Consider the following 17,715-nt stretch of genomic DNA (forward strand, 5'->3'; position numbering starts at 1 on the left):
GTGTGGTGCCTTTTTTTGTGTGTGCCAGAAGGCCGAGGATATGTGGCATCTTTTAGTCTATTTTAATTCCATCTTTTTCTTATCCTCCTTCCCACCCCCATTTTTTGAGAAGTAAATGTTATAACTGATAGATGCTAATTGACCAATTAGCTTTTGCATTGAGTAGGGGTGTGTAGAGATGGGTGCTTTGCAATCTGAACATCTTTAGTTATTTCCTGGCTTGATAATTCATGAATGTGATTTGGCTGAAAGGTCCTGAATACTGAAGACATGGCATTTTAGGGAAGGACTTACTGGTGTTGCTAAGAATATTATCTGTTTTTGAATTGGAGTATTATTATTTGTGTTCATGGGGAATTTTTTTTTTTTTGCATTTATTACTTTATGGAAATCCCTTATAGCTGCGTGGGTTTTAATTCTGGTTCTGTCATTGCTTAGCTCTGTGACCTTAGGCATGTTTCTTGACCTTTCTGTGCCACATCTATAAAATGGAGGATTAATATTGCATATGCTGTAGGATTATGAAGATTGAGTTAATAAGATGCAATATGCTCAGAACGGCACCTGGCACGTACTAAGGGCTATATAAGTGTAATCACTGTTTTTGTCATTATTCCTATTATCTTTTGTACTATGATATGATTTGATTAAAAGGAGCATGGGGGAGGGGAGCCTGTGTGGCTCAGCCGGTTAAGCATCTGACTCTGGATTTTGGCTCAGGTCATGTTCTCACAGTTCGGTTCATGAGTTAGAGCCCTGCGTTGGCCTCTGCGCCCTGACCTCGGGGAGCCTGTTGGGATTCTGTCCCTCTCTCTCTGCCCCTCCCCTGTTCGCATTCTCTTTGTCTCTTTCAAAAAAAAAAAAAAAAAAGCATGGGGGAGTTTTATCAAACACTGTTTTTCCCAAAAGTCTTGGGTTTTGTGTGTGTGTGTGTGTGTGTGTGTGTGTGTGTGTTTTGATGTGCAACAAAGGGCTTGAAGTAACTGATTTGCATAAATACCTGAGACTGTTTTGGTGCGTGCCACCCTGCAGTCTATGGCTTGGGAGAGGGCCACAGACACATCTGTCGGGTTGCAAGAGTAACGCTCCTGGACATTTCCTCCTAGCAGGGAGTAGCAGGGCAGGGTGAGGGGCAGAATTCTCCATCACCAGGGTGCTGTCCTTTATAAGCCCCAACCCTCACTGTGGCTGTCTGATCTGGTGATGGCCTTTAGTAACCAGGTGTCACACTGGAAAATCCTCTTGCTGGCGGTCATCTTCAAACTGAGGGAAGATTTACATTCAGGCATCTGACATGCTATTCAAATGAGTTTGCCATCTTATGCACATGTTGGTAGGGCTAAAAATATTTTATTATTTTAACATTTGTGCCAAGCCTGTCTTCTAGTGCTTCACAGGATCTTTTATGTTATGTAAATTATCTCATGGTCAGATGACTGAAAATGGAGCTACAAATTACTTTTGCAAGGAGTGGAGCAGGAACACATCTAGTATGAGGAGACAGGCCCTTGGTCATAATTTTGGGTTAATGACAAAAAAAAAAGGAGCCAGGTTAGGATTAAGCGGTGAATTTACTGTGCTTGGATAAAAATGGGCTTAGTGGACAAAATTGGGGCTTAGAGATCTACTTTCACATCATTAAAATACTTGTACTTCACGACAAGATTTTATTGTCTTTTCAAATTTGTTTTGTTAGCCACTGATCCCAGGAACCATACGGTGATGTTTGACACACTTAAGGACTGGTGTTGGGAATTGGAGCGGACCAAAGGCAGTGTCAAGTACAAAGCAGTGAGTGTCAATGAAGGCTATAAAGTCTGTGAAAGGTAAGCATTCAGTGCTCTGCCTTTTTTTTTTTTTAACAGCTTTATTGAGATTGAATTCACATGCCGTACAGTTCACATATTTGAAGTACACAGTATTTTGAGATCTGTTCACAGAGCGTGAAACCATCACCACAGTCCATTTTAGAACATTTTCGTCAGCCCTAAAAGAAACCTCATGCCCCTTAGTAGTTGCCCCTCATGTGCCCTCAACACCCCTAGCCCTAGGTAACCTCTGGTCCACTTTCTGTCTTTATAGTTTGCTTATTCTGGAGATTTCATGTAAATGGAATCATATCGTAAAGTGGTCTTTATGCTTGGCTTCTTTCACTTACTGTGATGTTGTCAAGGCTCGTCCATGTTGTTGCATGTATCAGAATTTCATTCATTTTTATTGTTGAATAAGATTCCATGAAAAAAAAAAAAAAGATTCCATGGTATGGATGTGTATGGATGTACCACATTTTATTTACTCATCAGTTTATAGACATTGGGTTGTGTTCCCTTTTTGGCTATTTTGAATAATGCTGCTATGAACATTTGTATACAAGGTTTTATGTGCACAGAGGTTTCCAGGTCTTTTGTGTATATATATTTATATATACGCCTAGAAGTAGAATTGCTGGCTCATGTAGTAACTCTGTTTAACTGTTTGAGGAACTGCCAGACTGTTTTCCACGGTGACTGTACCATTTTACACTCCCATCAGCAGGGTGTGAGGTTGCCACATTTTCCCACATTGAAACCATGCTTAAGAAAACCTTAAGGTGTCCCTTAAAACATTCATAAATGAATTTGTGTCTTTTTGTGTGTGTCTTTTTTTCCATTTTATCTGTAGTCCAAGTGTAAAATGATTAGAGGCATTTCTGAATTTATATTGTGTATTTGCTTCACTTTTCTTGGGCACTTTATTCAGTAAAAATCTTTGAGTGGCTACTGTCATGCCAGGTAGTGACCTAGCTACTGGAGATACAGCACTAAGAATTCCTGCCCTCCTGGAACTTTCATTCTGGCAGGAGGCAAACTATGAGAGAACAAATGAGTGAATAGAGTGTATTAAAAGGTAGTAAGTACTGTGGAGAAAATTAAATCAGCAACGGACTAGGGAGTGCTGGGGGGTGTTGGTGCAGAGGTTGGTCAGGCACAGGGGACAGTGCAAAATCAAAGACCCTGAGGTGGAATCTAGTCTGGCTTCTGTGAGGAACAGCAAGGAGCCCAGGGGCTGGGGAGCAGTCATCAGGGGACAGAGGAGTAGGGGTGAGGTCAGGGCTCACAGGGGTGGTTGGATGGTTACGGTAGGAGGCTTTCAGAATTTATCATGCGGTGAGGAGGAGTTTGAGCAGAGGCGTGATGTGATCTGACCTACATTTTTAAAGGATGACTCTGCATAATCCTCTTTTAGAAACTTGAATCTTATCATTTTGGGACATATTCCCCAGCACGCTGCTAATAGTTTTATAAGATTTGTATTTTTGTAGAGCATTTTGTATTTATGGTTCTGATGGGCCTCTTCACATCAGTTTTGATTTTGATCAATCTCAAATATCTATCAAGTTAGCTCTCCTGACACAGCACAACCTGGAGTGACAGTGGGGAGGGACCTGCAGAGCAAGTGTCACCTCCCCATTCCCACCCTCCTCCTCCACTCTTTCCTAGTCACAAAGCTTGGAAAGGGAAGGCTAGCTCTCCCTCAGAAAGAACTTAGAAATCCCTGCACCCAGGAGGTGGTAGCGTGTAATGTGATGTTGACACTGATAGGAGGCATCTCCGTTCTCAGAAATGTTTTTAAAAATCCTGCCATGGACTGATTAAATTCATTAGGATTTGTGTAGTTCTCAGCACACCAAAAATATACTTGGTAGGGAAGGCAGGTGGGGAGAAAGCCTTTAATGAGTGGTTAGCAGGGAAAATGAAGCTTTAGCAAGATTTTAGTGCTTAGAGCACCTGGTGCCAACACACCCCACCTTGGGCTGCCCCAGCCACGCATACCGTCCTCTACCCTTTTCTGTCCCAAGGGGAAGAGACGGGGCAAGTTGTGCTTTGTTTCTCACCCGGACCAAGGTGGTGCAGCCTGCTGGTCTCCCCAGTGTTCATTGCCTGTATTTACAAGGCGCTTCGTGTTTGACTCCTGCCCGACTGCCTTCTGTCCAGTCCCCTGGCCACTCTGACCCCCTGCCATAGACCTTGCCTGAGTGGTCTCCTGTTGGGGGTGCTCCTTTGTCTTTCAGCTGCAGGAGGGTAGTTCCTTCCAGCTTGTGTGTCAGATATTAGCCCAGGTGTTACTTTCATAGGGAGCCTTCCCAGGGCTAGGCCAGGTCTCTGGGAGAGCTTTCATTGCACTTACTGTATGCCTCTCTTCACAACACTTCCTACAATTGTGAGTTTATTTTTATCTGTGTCACTGTTTGGAAATGTTTGCTTCTGCAACCTGGCAGCTCTGGAGAGATTCAGGGACACTGTTTTTGTTCATCACTATATCCTCAGTCCCTAGTACAGTGCCTGGTTTTGAGAGGCACTCAATAAATAGAATGAGTAAATTAATGGAAGTCCTTCCTTCAGTAGTGAGAGGGCACTCCAACCGGTTTGGATAAGAATAGGAAACTGAGTTTCTGCTTCATCTCCCAAGGTCAGAGCTGGCTCTTTACCAGTCTTCCTTCTGAAAAGCCTTTCTGAAGGCCTTTGTCTCATCCTGCCTCCTGTCAAGGTATCAGAAGGCCCGTTACCCTGCAGGGTAACGTATAAACCAGTGCTGCCTCAGGAAGACATTGCTGCCCTGATGTTGTCACTCTGAGGGTTTCCTCACCCTAAGTAAGGCTGTGCCCGAGTGGACTGGACAACTTTCCTTGAATATTTATTTTGAATATTTCCTTGAATAATAAAGTCGTCCTGTATTGGGAAAGGCTGTTTACTTGAAACTTGTCCTAATGACTAAAATGACTGCTCTCCAAGGAGGGAAGATTAACTGTTTGTGGACATTGGGAGCCTCACAGCAGAGACTCCTTAGAACTTCCTTGTAGTTCTTAAAACAATGTGGCCCAGGAGCGCCTGGGTGGCTCAGTCCGTTGAACATTGGACTCTTGATTTTGGTTCAGGTCGTGATCTTGCGGTTTATGGATTTGAGCCCTGAGTCGGTTTGTGGATTTGTGCCCTGAATTGGGCTCTGTGCTGCCAGTGCCACTGCTTGGGATTCTCTCTCTGCCCCACCCACCCTGCTCATGTGCACATGTGTGCTCTCTCTCTCTCTCTCAAAAATAAATAAATAAAAATAAACTAAAAAATAAAAATATTGTGGCCTAAGCTGGGGAGGGAGCTGAGACTTGGGGCTGAACCCACCACACAGGTGGCTCCCCTCTGCAGACTGAGAAACAGTGGTCTGTGTATAAGCTGCCATCCAGGGCAGTGCTGCTCCCAGTTTGCACAGCTAAATCACCTGGGAGCTCGTTAATGTGCAGATTCTGATCCACTAGGTGTGAGGTTGGGCTTGAGAGTCTGCTGTCCAGGTGATGCCGCTGCATACCTGGAGCGTAGGGTCTTCTAGGAGCAATAGGTAGGAGCAATAGCCATCATCCTGTTTCTATACCAGGAGGGCTTTTCAGCTTTGGATTTTCTTCTTCAGGTTTCTGATATTTCATAGTTCTGGGGTGGAGCCTGGACATAAGGAGGTTTTTAATTTTCCCATGTGATTTTTTTTTTTTAATTTTTTTTTTTCAACGTTTATTTATTTTTGGGACAGAGAGAGACAGAGCATGAACGGGGGAGGGGCAGAGAGAGAGGGAGACACAGAATCGGAAACAGGCTCCAGGCTCCGAGCCATCAGCCCAGAGCCTGATGTGGGGCTCGAACTCACGGACCGCGAGATCGTGACCTGACTGAAGTCGGACGCTTAACCGACTGCGCCACCCAGGCGCCCCATCCCATGTGATTTTAATGGGCAGCCTTATTCGTTGATTTGTGAAGAGGTATTTATGTATGTATGTATTTCTTTTACTTCAGTGATAACACCTGAACAAGGAACATCTTACCACCCACCCCCTTAAGCACACATCTAATAAAATATTCTGGACACTGCAGACTTCAAAAGCCAAATAATTCTTAACAGTTTTGATGGTTTGAAGTATCTTCTCCTTGACCAGTAGTTTCTAAACCTGATTTTATATTATAATATAATGGGCACTTTTTTCTTTTTAAACACCTTTAAGATTTTTTTAAGTGGAAAATTTCAGGCAGTATAAAAGAAAAGAGAATATGATGAATTCCCTTTCATTCATCACCCACCTTCAACAATTCTCTTTTTTTTAAGTTTTTTATTTTGAGAGAGACAGAGTGTGACTCAGGGAGGGCGCACCTGCCAGCACAGAGCCCAGTGTGGGGCTTGAACCCACCTGTGAGATCATGACCTGAGCTGAAATCAAGAGTTGGATGCCTAACCAACTGAGCCATGCAGGTGCCCCAGCAATTTTTAACTCGTGCCTAATCCTATTTTCTCTGTGTTTCCCCTGAATTATTTATTTATTTATTTATTTATTTATTTATTTATTTATTTATTTATTTATTTTCCCCTTGAATCCTTTTGGAATAAATCCCAGACCTTACCACATTTCATTCATGAATATTTTGGTATACATCTCTAATAATTAAGGATTCTTTTTATAAATATAATCATAAAACCGTTGTCACCCCTTTCAAATTTAACATTAAAACCATCAATACCATTCAATAGCCAGTCAGTATTCAGAATGTCCCCATTGTTTTATAAACTTTTAAAACAATTTTTCATCTTTTTATGTTTTATCATTAATCAAGACTCAATGAGATTGATCTCTTGTCATTGATTGATAGGTGTCTTAAGTGTCTTAATCTATAGATTGTCCCACCATTATTTGTTTTCTTGCTTTTCAGTGTTTGTTTATTTTTGAAGGAGAAAGAGAGTGTGAGCGTGGGAGGGACAGGGAGAGTGAGAGGGAGACAGAATCCGAAGCAGGCTCCAGGCTCTGAGCTGTCAGCACAGAGCCCAACAAGGGACTTGAACTCATGAGCCATGAGATTATGACCTGAGCTGAAGTCAGACACCCAATGGGGAGCCACCCAGATGCCCCCATTATTTGTTTTCTTGCAATTTATTTGAAGAAACCAGGCTATTTGATTGTTTCTTATAATCTAGATTCGGTTGGTGTTTAAAATAGTGCTCCCCCATGGATTGATTAGATTTAATGACTTGATCACGTTAAAATTTTGATCTCTTCAACTTAGAAAGTCCCTGTGTCCCATCACCTAATATGTAACGGATTTACTTAAAATGTGCAGTGTGCATACAAGTGGCATCTGATTATTTTCCATTATAGTTACACCACAGTTAAACTTCTTATTTCCCATGAGGCTTTATTTTAAGCTCTTTGACTGAAAGGTGTTTGTAGCTCACAGTGATGCAACTTACGCAGGTTTCTTATTAATAGAAACCTGCATCTGTTAACTAGAGGAAGAGGTGGTGTCCCTGTATAGCTCTGATCTTTGCAACTCTGAAACCTAACTTTCCCACATCCTACCACTTAACAGGTTATTTTTAGAACCTAAAATTTCTCATGCAGAAACTGAAGTCATACTGGTTGGGTTCAGAGCGTAGCTCTCCTAATGCTTACTAGTTGTATAACCTGTGAAGGACCTTAGTGGCCCTGTCTCAATTTCTTTATCTGTGAAATGGAATAATAGTAGTACATACCTCATAAGAGTTGTCAGGAGGATTAAATGAATAATTTGTGTTACCTAATTAGAGTCTGGCATACAGTAAACACTTATTTGTTTGTTGTTGTCAGAGTGCTTGATAAAATGTCTCGGCAGCAGTCATCTTTTTTTTTTTAAGTTCATTTATTTTCAGAGAGAGACCACAAACAGGGGGAGGGGCAGAGAAAAAGGGAGAGAGAGAGAGAACCCCAGTCAGGTTCCATGCTGTCGGTGTGGAGCCCAACACGGGTTGAACCCACAGACCATGAGATCATGATGTGAGCTGAAACCGAGAGTCAGATGCTTGACCGACCAAGCCACCCAGGTGCCCCTAGGCAGCAGTCATCTTAATTACTGGTTTTCGTATTGGTCTGACTGAAACAACATGGATGCTTAATTGCCACTATATGATGAGAAAGATCAATCACTCCCAATTTTGGAATTCATATATTTTTAGATATCACAGATTCCAGTCCCCTCATTTCATGGATGAGGAAACAGACCCAGAGAGGTGGGGTAGCTTACTTAGGGTCACACAAAATCAGAGGCAGAGCTAGGATTTGAACCCAGAGTCCCAACTGACTTGGCCAGAGATAATTCATGTGCATTTGCTCTTCTTAACAGGAAAATAAGGTTCATGTCCTGCCACTCTGCTTTCGCTTCCTCAGTTCATTAAAGTTGAGCTTTCATATTTAGTGAATTACTCTAGTACTAAAACTGGTGACATCTCTTTCTTCTAGATTGCCAGCATACTTTGTTGTCCCCACCCCTCTTCCCGAAGAGGATTTGTCACGCTTTCAGGGTCACGGCATACCAGTAAGTACATCTAGAAACCCTAATAGCCGTGGGTTGCTCATCAACCCATTCTGACAAATTATTCTATTTAAAGCCGTTGGCTTTGGTCCTCCGTTCAAAACTGATCCATAAATATCTCAGGGAGTCACTAAAAAAGTTTCTCTCTCAGACTTGAGGCTCCCTAGGACAGAGCTCTAAAGCTTTCACAGATGCAGTAGAGTTTTTAGCAGAAACATCTTAGAGATTTAAGAGGATTATGTGTCTGTCTAGTGTTGAAAGCCAGCCTGATTTAACACCTGAAATCATTTTGAGGCTGAGCTAGCTGACCACCCTAAGGGAATAAGGTTTAAGATTCTTTTGGGCCCCACTATTAATTTTTGAGTGGGCGTGGCCATGTTTTCTCCCAGAGGCAACATGGAGAACTAACTTATTTTTCACAGAATAGACTGGGATGGGAGCCATATTTAATGTGTCACTGATCAAAGAAAGCAATACTTTGGCAGTTACTCCAGTTTCTAATTGGTGGTGGGAGTTGCCAAGCCTTCAGGGAATTTAGTAAAGAATGAGAATTATAAATAAATGCTGTGCTGTGCACATGGCTTGTTCACCAAAAAGGTCATTCCTGTATGGGAGTCGAGATGTTTAATCAGAGGTCACGTGCTCAGAAGCCCATGCAGGCAGGTAGGTAATGAGCTTGGCCCTTGGCAGTGAACCAGATACCATCCGCCTGAGTTAAGGGGAGTCTGCTTCTCTGTGCCAGCCAGTTTGTGCTGTGTGGGAATATGGGCCTTGTCTTGCCAGATATCTGATTTTTCAGGAGAAGCCAGAGATAGGGAATTTTATGTGAGTTGTGAGTTTTCCCAGTTTCTAAATGTATGCAACTGATTTAGATGTTTAAAAAACTCTGGTCTTTGGGCTAGAGTTGGCTCATGTCCCACCAGTTTACAACCTTTGATTGAGAGCTGTGGTTTTCACACTTTCTTGTCTTAGTGCTCAACACTCTAAAACATTGAGGATTTCAAGGAGTTTTTGTTTATGTGGATTATATTGTTTCATATTTGCCATACGAAAAACTAAAAACTTACTGCTTATTTTAGCAATAAACTTAACTACATTTTAATCTAAGTGACATATTTTTGTGAAAAATAACTATTGTTCAAAACAAACAAAAACATAGGATAACAGTGTTTTACATTCTTAAAAATAGATGACCACCGAATTCTTCTATCTGCCCCTTTCATTCAGTGTGTTCTAGTATGGTAGCGTTTGGTTGAAGTACATGAAAATCCAGCCTCACACAGATCCATATTTGGGGAAGGGGGGAATATTTATTAGCCTTTTCAGATAACTGAGAATATTGTTCTTTGATGGTACACCAAAAAAAAAAAAAAAAAGATTGGTAGTTTCATAAAGGTTAATTGCAATAAGGAATCTGAAAATATAATGAATTTTTCATTCTCTGCTAAATTAAAACCCATGGGTCTGTCTTGTACTTGTCATAGATCTTAAAACATGAATGATTTTATGACGTTATATAGTGGTCATTTGGAAAATGTTGGTTCACTGGGCTATACAGATCATCCAAATATTAACTTACTTCCTTATATAATATAAAAATCAGAAGTGCCTGGGAGCTCAGTCAGTTGAATGTCCAACTTTTTTTTTTTAAGTTTATTTATTTATTTTGAGAGAGAGCGCACACAGGGGAGGGGCAGAGAGAGGGGGAGAGAAGGAGAATCCTTGGGATTTTCCCTCTGTCCCTCTCCCCCACTTGTGCTCGATCTCATGCTCTCTCTCTCTCTCTCTAAAATTTTAAGAAATCACATTCATTAGCATTGTCTTTGTCTTGTCAGAAGTCTGTATATTTTGGGAAGCTGTCCAGCTGGAGTCAGAGGTTAGTTTTACACAATTCTGATTTTTGCTTGAAAGTTCATTTTTTATTTGCAACAATCTGTCAGTTGTTTTCCTTGAAGTGGCAGGGTCACTTCATTTTTTTTTTGAGGATGCATCTGCCAGATTCCAAAGTCTGAACACCCGTTGTTTGACTCACACTCATTCTGTATGGGTTTTGGTTTTTTGGTTTTTTTCCTCACTCATTCTTTCAATTCCATGGAAACAGCAGCTAGTTCGCCTCTCAGCTCAGGCACACACGTGCTCTTTCTTGTGACCAACACCATTTCAGTGCTTACTTCCCACTCCATTGCACGGAATAGAAAGCATATTACTATTAAATTGTCCATAATGGTCAAGATTAATAACATTAATAATTTTTAGTCCTTCATTAAGGACATTCTCAAGTGAAAGAGAATTTTTTTTCCTGTGAGCGTGTGGCAGCGAAGAATACAGTGGTGACCGATGGCATCTGGTGGTGGTGCCTTGGTTGGTGCTAAGACACCAGCACTTTTGCCCACCAGGGCTTTGCCATAGGTGCGAATGTCAACACTGTGAAAAGGACACAGTTACCTCTTAATATTTATTCTCAGAACACCTGAAAGGGTCTTGGGACCCTGCCCCCACCCCCCCCACCCTCCACCATGCCTCCATCTCAACATTTTAAGAATTGCTGTTGTAGAAGGATGAAAATGAACGTCTTCATTTCTCAGCCTTTCAGAGATGGATCTAGGGAAAGAAGGTGAGCTCTGTGGGAAGAAACAAATACGAATTGTCCGCACCTGTGCAAACAGGCTGCTTTTCCACCTGGCGTTGTATGAAATTTTGATACTGTGTTCTAGCCAGGCCTTCAGGCTGAGGAGTAGGAAGTGTTCTGCTAAGACCTGAGTGGGGAACCAGCAACATAACTTTGATAGAAACAGTAGGAAAGTGTTCTCACTTTTTCAGATCTGACTTCATGATATGTCCTGGAAGTTGTTAGTGGAGTTTGCATGAATGGACAGCAGAAACATTTTGTACGTAATGGAATTTTCACATTTACCCAGGGAACACAGCTTTCGGTACACATAACGTAAAATTTGCCATTAATGGCATTTATGTATTCACAATGTTGTACAACCATTACTGCTTTCTAGTTCCAGAACATTTGCGTATCTCCATGCTTTTTTTACCCTGACTTTTCAGCTAGTTTGTTTTTTTCTTGCCTTCACTTATTTTCAGTGAAGACCTACATCGTTTGTAAATTCAGTCACATCCTTGCTCTAATAGCGACTTTGACGTCCTCTACCCTCTGCTGTTCTCCAGCCCCTGAGTATATTTTCTGGCCGTGGGGCTAGTGAACATTGCTAAAGATGATTCAAACCAAACAGCAGAGTGTTCCTTAATGGGATATGCGAAAGCCATGTTACCTTGCCTCTGTTGGGCCTTTGTTCTGGCTCAGCAGTCTGTTATTTAACTCCTTTTGGATCCTGTATCATTCTTCCCTGGGGCTGGTGTAAACCATCTTTGCATTCTTTTTAAGTTTGTAAATTCCATTCTTTTTTTTTTTTTTTTTAAAGTTTTATTTACTTTAGTAATCTCTACTCCCAGTGTGGGACTCAAGCTCATGACCCTGAGATCCAGAGTCACAGAGTCACATGCTCTTCCAACTGAGCCTGCCAGGTGCCCCTGTAATTCCATTCTTCTTCTTCTTTTTTTTTAAGTTTATTTATTTTGAGAGAGAGAAAGCCCAAGTCCAAGAGGGGCAGAGAGAGAGAATCCCAAGCAGGCTTCACACTCGGTACAGAGCCTGACGTGGGTCTCAATCCCACGTCATGAGACCCATGACCCGAGCCACTATCAAGAGTTGGACTGTTCAAACGACTGAGCCACCCAGGCAACCTCCCCTGTAATTCCAGTCTTAACTTTTGTACTGAGAGACAACATTTCCCCCACTTCTGTGGGATCTTGGACAATCAGCGACAAGACCTCCTCCCTCAGCTTCCTCCTTCACCTCCTGTTGTTTTTTTCTGTGTTCCTGTTTCCTTATCCTGAATCTAACTAAACATCTGCCTGGCTCTTGATCTCATCTGCCCTTGTTTTGTCTGGAGCCTGCTTCCATCAGTCTTCCGCCTTCCACGTGGATCTTTCCATGGTTCTGCTCTACCTGAAGGCGTGTTCAAGCTTTCCCTAACCTGAAGAAGCCCCTCCTGAAGAGCTAAGTTGTTGTCTTGTTCTCCTTCCGACAAACATATTTCAAGACTCTACTGACCTAGGTTTCTCAGTTGGTTAAGCATCTGACTCTTGATTGGCTCAGATCATGATCTCACAGTTCCGTGGGATTGAGCCCCATGTTGGACTCTGCGCTAGCACGAGGAGCCTTCTTGGGATTCTCTTATCTGCCCCTCCCCACTCACACTATCTCCATCTCTCTCTCTCAGAATAAACAAATGAACGTTAAAAAATAAAAGACTGTGTACTAACTGCCCCTACTTGTCTCTCTACTTGTTTCTTCTTGCGTGGTGACTTTTACCCCCTACTCTGCTGAAGGACCTTCCCGAAGTCACTATGCCTTGTGTATCGCCACCTCTCTTCCCCATCACTGCAGGTTTGACCCTAATTATGTTCTCTTTTTTTGCTTCTAAATTCCTGTCTTGCTTTGGACACACTGTGCTTTCTTGGTCCTCTGACTTCCTTAATAGTTTCTTCTTTCTTACACTGGTGTCCAGTTGTAGATGGTCCCCTAAAGCTCTGTCTTTGGCTCTACTAAGAGAGATACCTTAAGATGTGCCAAATAATGAATAATCTCCCCCTCTCCCTCTTCAAAGTTAAACAGAATAGGGGCACTTGGGTGGCTTAGTCGGTTGAGTGTCCGATTGTTGATTTTGGCTCAGGTCATGATCCTAAGGCCATGGAATAGAGCCCTACATTGGGTTCCACACACTGAGTGTGGAACCTTCTTAAGATTCTCTCGCTCTCTTGCTCTCCTGCACACTCTCGTGCGCACTCTCTCTCTTTCTGCCCTTCCCTCCCTCCCCCTCTGTCCCCTCACTCTCTCCCTCTCTAAAAATAAAAATAATATTTTTTTAAATAATAAAAGTAAACAGGATTAACAAGGAGCGATTCTTGTCTGTTGTCAAGACTTTTATACTAAGAACCCAGACAGAAATCATACATATTACAATAGGAGAAGACATGCTTTTTGTTAAATTCTTATGAGAAGTATGTCTTTGACCAAGAATTTTGCTTGTTTCTGGGCGTATGGGTGGCTCAGCTGGATAAGCATCCAACCCTTGATTTTGGCTCAGGTCATGATCTCATGGTTCAAGGGTTCCAGCTCTATGTCGGGCTCTGCATTGACAGTCAGGAGCCTGCTTGGGATTCTGTCTCTTTCTCTGCCCCTCCCCTGCTCTCTCTCTTTCTCAAAATATATAAACTTAAAAAAATTAAAAATTTTGCTTGTTTCCTGTTTATTTTTAAAAACAATACCTAGTGCTTTTGCTTTTATTTTATTATCTATTTTCAGAGTATTAAAAAAATTAAAAACAATTTTTTTAATGTTTATTTTTGAGAGAGAGAGACAGAGCGTGAGTTGGGGAGAGGCAGAGAGAGAGGGAGACATAGAATCCAAAGCAGCTCCAGGCTCTGAGATGTCAGCACAGAGCCTGACACGGGGCTCGAACTCACAAGCTGTGAGATCATGACCTGAGCCAAAGTCTGCCGCCCAACCGACTGAGCCACCCAGGCGCCCCTAAAAATTTTTTAAAAAAATATTTGTTTATTTTTGAGAGAGAGACAGACAGACAGACAGATTATGAACAGGTGAGGGGCAGAGAGAGAGGGACACACAGAATCTGAAACAGGCTCCAGGCTCTGAGCTGTCAGCACAGAGCCCAACACAGGGCTCGAACTCAAGAACTGTGAGATCATGACCTGAGGCAAAGTCAGACACTTAACTGACTGATCCACTCGGGCATCCCTGTTTATTTTTTCAAGTAGAGAATAGTTAGGGAATTACCCCAGAAGAGATGAGACAGGTATGGTTGTGCCCCAAAGAGAACATGAATTATGGTTGAATGTCACCAAGAGTTAACCCTTTCTATCCCAAGAGAAGAGATAAAAAAGGATTACGGACCCTTGATTTCTTAGAACCTGTCACCTAGTCGTGGCTAAGAGTGTCTCTCCTTTTATCCAAGTGAGCTGCAGCAACTAGGGGCATGATTGCCTGGGCATTCAAATTACTGCCACCTTTGGCTGAGGGCTAGAAACTGTGTGGTGGTTTCTATACGTTGCTCAGTATGACATTGGGAGAAGACAGCAGAGGGCCCTTTGATTTGTCTTAGTGTCCTAACACGTCCACCTCATTAGGAACCTTAAAGAGTCAAAGTACGGCCTGGCCCTGAAAGGGGAGGCATTGCTTTTTGGCATTTCCTAGAGCGGTCCTATGTTCCTCTGCCCTCACTCCCTGGGTGGGCTCGTTATCAGCTGGCTGCCACCTCCCATGTCCGGAGCCCCAATCCTGCCTTCCCCTCCTAAACTCATAATCCTCATCTAATGTGCCTCCTGGATAGCTGCACATGGGTATCCTGTTGGCACTGGACACCTAATACATCCAACACCCATTCCATCATCTTCCCCTGTAACCCCAAGCCAGTTCCTCCTGGCTTTCTAAGTGTGGTGCAGAGTTATCGCCTGGATCGTGTGCTCATCTTGAACCTCACAGCCCAGACTTCTAGCATGTCCAGTGTATGGGTTATACCATTCATTGCAGATGAATAGCAAAAAGGTATCAGTGCTGGATGGCAGAATTATAAAAAGTATCTTCCCCTAGGTTTTATCTTTGAGCTAAGGCTGATGACTTGGTCAGCAGAGCAGTGGCTGTGCTCTAGCCATTCTCAGCCCTTAACCAGGCCTTGATGGGGCACAAAGTCCACACAGTGCTCACCTGCCCTAACCAGGCTTGCCCCGTCCTCCGTTCCAGGCTCCACTGGCAGATTACTTTGCCCCAAGATCAGTTCTCATTTCCTTTTGTTCCTGCAAAACAGCAAACAAACTCTCCCACTGTAGCCAGAAAAGTGCCTGAACACCTGAACCTGTCACTTACAGTCATTCATGTGATTTCTTCCTCTTTTGCCTTCCCTTTGTGGTTCCTTGTAATTCTCTTCTCTTATTTACCACGTTCTCCATTTTATTATGTTTGTGAATGTATTTCCCTTTTGAGAGTATAAGCTCCTTGGAGTAGACACACTATCCTCGCCCTCTTCACATCCTCTTCACCTCCTCTTCACCTAATGCAGCACCTTGCATGTACGGGTCTGGTATCCTTTGTTGAGTAGCCAGCTTCCCGTTCTGTCTGGTGTGAACTTTCTCTACTGACAGGAGCTGCCTCCTTCTTGCCATCCAGGTAGAGCACAGCATTTAGACACACTGCTGCAGCTTTCAATGCAACTTGAGGAAGTTATTTGGTCTCTCCAAGCCTCAGTTCCTTGCTGTTAATGGAATTAGAAAGCACCCCTATCGGGGCACCTGGGTGGCTCAGTTGGTTAAGCGTCCGACGCTTGATTTGGGCTCAGATCACGATCTCATGGTTCGTGGGTTCAAGCCCCACATCAGGCGCTGCATACACAGCGTGGAGCCTGCTTCAGATTCTGTCTCCCTGTGTCTTTCAAAAATAAACATTAAAAAGAAAAGAAAACCTCAGTGTTTAAGAGGGGAAAGAAGGAAATCACTGCAGTCTGAGAGTGTGACTGAGAATCACATGAGTTAGTTGACATGAAGTCCCTGGCAGAGCAGGTTCGCCACGGTGACTAGCCTAGTGATGGTGATGCGGTCATCTAGGCTCCCGGCACTCAAGCCCGGTCAGACCATAAGCAGGTCTGAGTGTAACTGTCTAGACCTGGGGGTCTTTTTTGTTTTTGTTTTAAGACTAAATCATTATTTTTCATTGTAAGTAACTAGTCTTTGGCTTAACAAAGTTGAAAATATTCAGCCATTTCCTACCCAAGTTATACATTTCCCTGAGTGAATTTAAATGCTCAGCTTACCTTTCTCCCGCTGGATTGTGTATATTATGACTGAAAAACCTTTCTTCCCCTTTGCAGTTATGGTGTTGGTCCTGCCACAATGGATGTGCCCTTTTGAAAATGTCAGCACTGCCCAAAAAAGAACAGGATGATGGCCTTTCACAAATGCAAAAGAGCTTCTTGGATGGGTCAGTACTGTTCTACATTTTGTGACTGGTTAGCTCGAGTTCTTGTTTTCCAAAGAAGCTTCATTCCTGTTTACCTGCTGATAGCTTAGTGCTCAGGAATACCATAGAGAGGGATCATTTTTAATCCCTTTGAAAGGAGGGGCGCCTGGCTGGCTCAGTGGGTAGAGGATGCAACTCTTGATCTTGGGCTCATGAGTTCGAGCCCCACATTGGGTGTAGAGATTACTAAAAAACAAAAAACTTAAAAATACATAATTTTGAAAGGAGTCGGTATAACATAATCATTAAGAATGTCAACTGCAGGGGCACCTGGCTAGCTCAGAGGAGCTTGCAACTTTTGATCGCGGGGTAGAGTTCAAGCCCGATGTTGGGTGTAGAGATAACTTAAATAAATAAAACTTAAAAAAAAAAAAAGGATATCAACTGCATTATTTTTAGAGATGCACACTGAGGTATTTAGGGGGGAGGGTATGATGGCAATGGTATTGACAGTGGTCAAATGCAGGTCATGGCCTATGTCACTGTCCTTTGATACATGTTCCACATGCTTCCATTTCCACCTCTGATGACTGCGAACAGCGGTCCTGTGGTAGCTAGTTTGTTGGCAAGGATCAAATGGGAGGATACCTACACACACAGATCTTGCCACGTCTAAGTGCTCGGGAAAAATAAGCTGTTTCTAATTCACTTCTGCTCTTTTAATCTCCTGTTACTTTTTGATACCTAGAATCTATAAGACCATCCACAGGCCACCCTATGAAATTGTTAAAACTGAAGACCTGTCAAGCAACTTCCTGTCCCTGCAGGACATCCAGACTGCCTACTCTAAATTCAAACAGCTGTTTCTGATAGGTGAGAAAAATGCAGAACAAAAGCTCTCTGTCAAATAGGGAAAGACATGCCGTGTGGATCAGGTGACAGCTGGTACCTTCTCCCTGGTCTCTGTATGTACCTGAGGCTCATGACCATGAGGGTTGATGTCATAGAGCAGAGGGGCTGGTAGCTGAGGAGCCGCTGTCATTGCCACGTTCACCGCACGCACCTCCCTCCCCCTCCATTTTCTTCCAGGCTTTTACCCCGCTGCCCCTTCTGACGACAGGGAACACAGGCCCACCCCTCCACTGCTCCTCTTCTCTCCTTCCTCAGCACAGTGTCGCCCAGTGGTGTACACAGGGGCTTCTCTCTTTAAAAGTTGTGGAGCCATGCGACACCTGTATTCACTGGCTCGCTCACGGTGATTGATAAAGTGGATGATTGGTTTTGTTTTCCTTAGTGGCTTATTGAATGGACCGCCTCCCA

The 17,715-nt window shown here is 43.0% G+C and overlaps 1 protein-coding gene across 4 annotated transcripts in view; it reads left to right on the forward strand.

The window, feature by feature from the left end:
- Positions 1-17,715, forward strand: part of MTMR12 (myotubularin related protein 12) — a 65,770-nt gene that overhangs the window by 33,345 nt on the left and 14,710 nt on the right. For all 4 annotated transcript variants that reach the window (XM_043600452.1, XM_043600434.1, XM_043600462.1 and 1 more), the window contains exons 7-10: positions 1,697-1,826; positions 8,282-8,357; positions 16,307-16,416; positions 17,144-17,268. In XM_043600452.1, coding sequence (XP_043456387.1) covers positions 1,697-1,826; positions 8,282-8,357; positions 16,307-16,416; positions 17,144-17,268 — 441 coding nt within the window. The remainder of the gene's footprint in view (positions 1-1,696; positions 1,827-8,281; positions 8,358-16,306; positions 16,417-17,143; positions 17,269-17,715) is intronic.

Source organism: Prionailurus bengalensis, chromosome A1 (assembly GCF_016509475.1).
Source record: "Prionailurus bengalensis isolate Pbe53 chromosome A1, Fcat_Pben_1.1_paternal_pri, whole genome shotgun sequence".
NCBI lineage: Eukaryota > Metazoa > Chordata > Mammalia > Carnivora > Felidae > Prionailurus > Prionailurus bengalensis.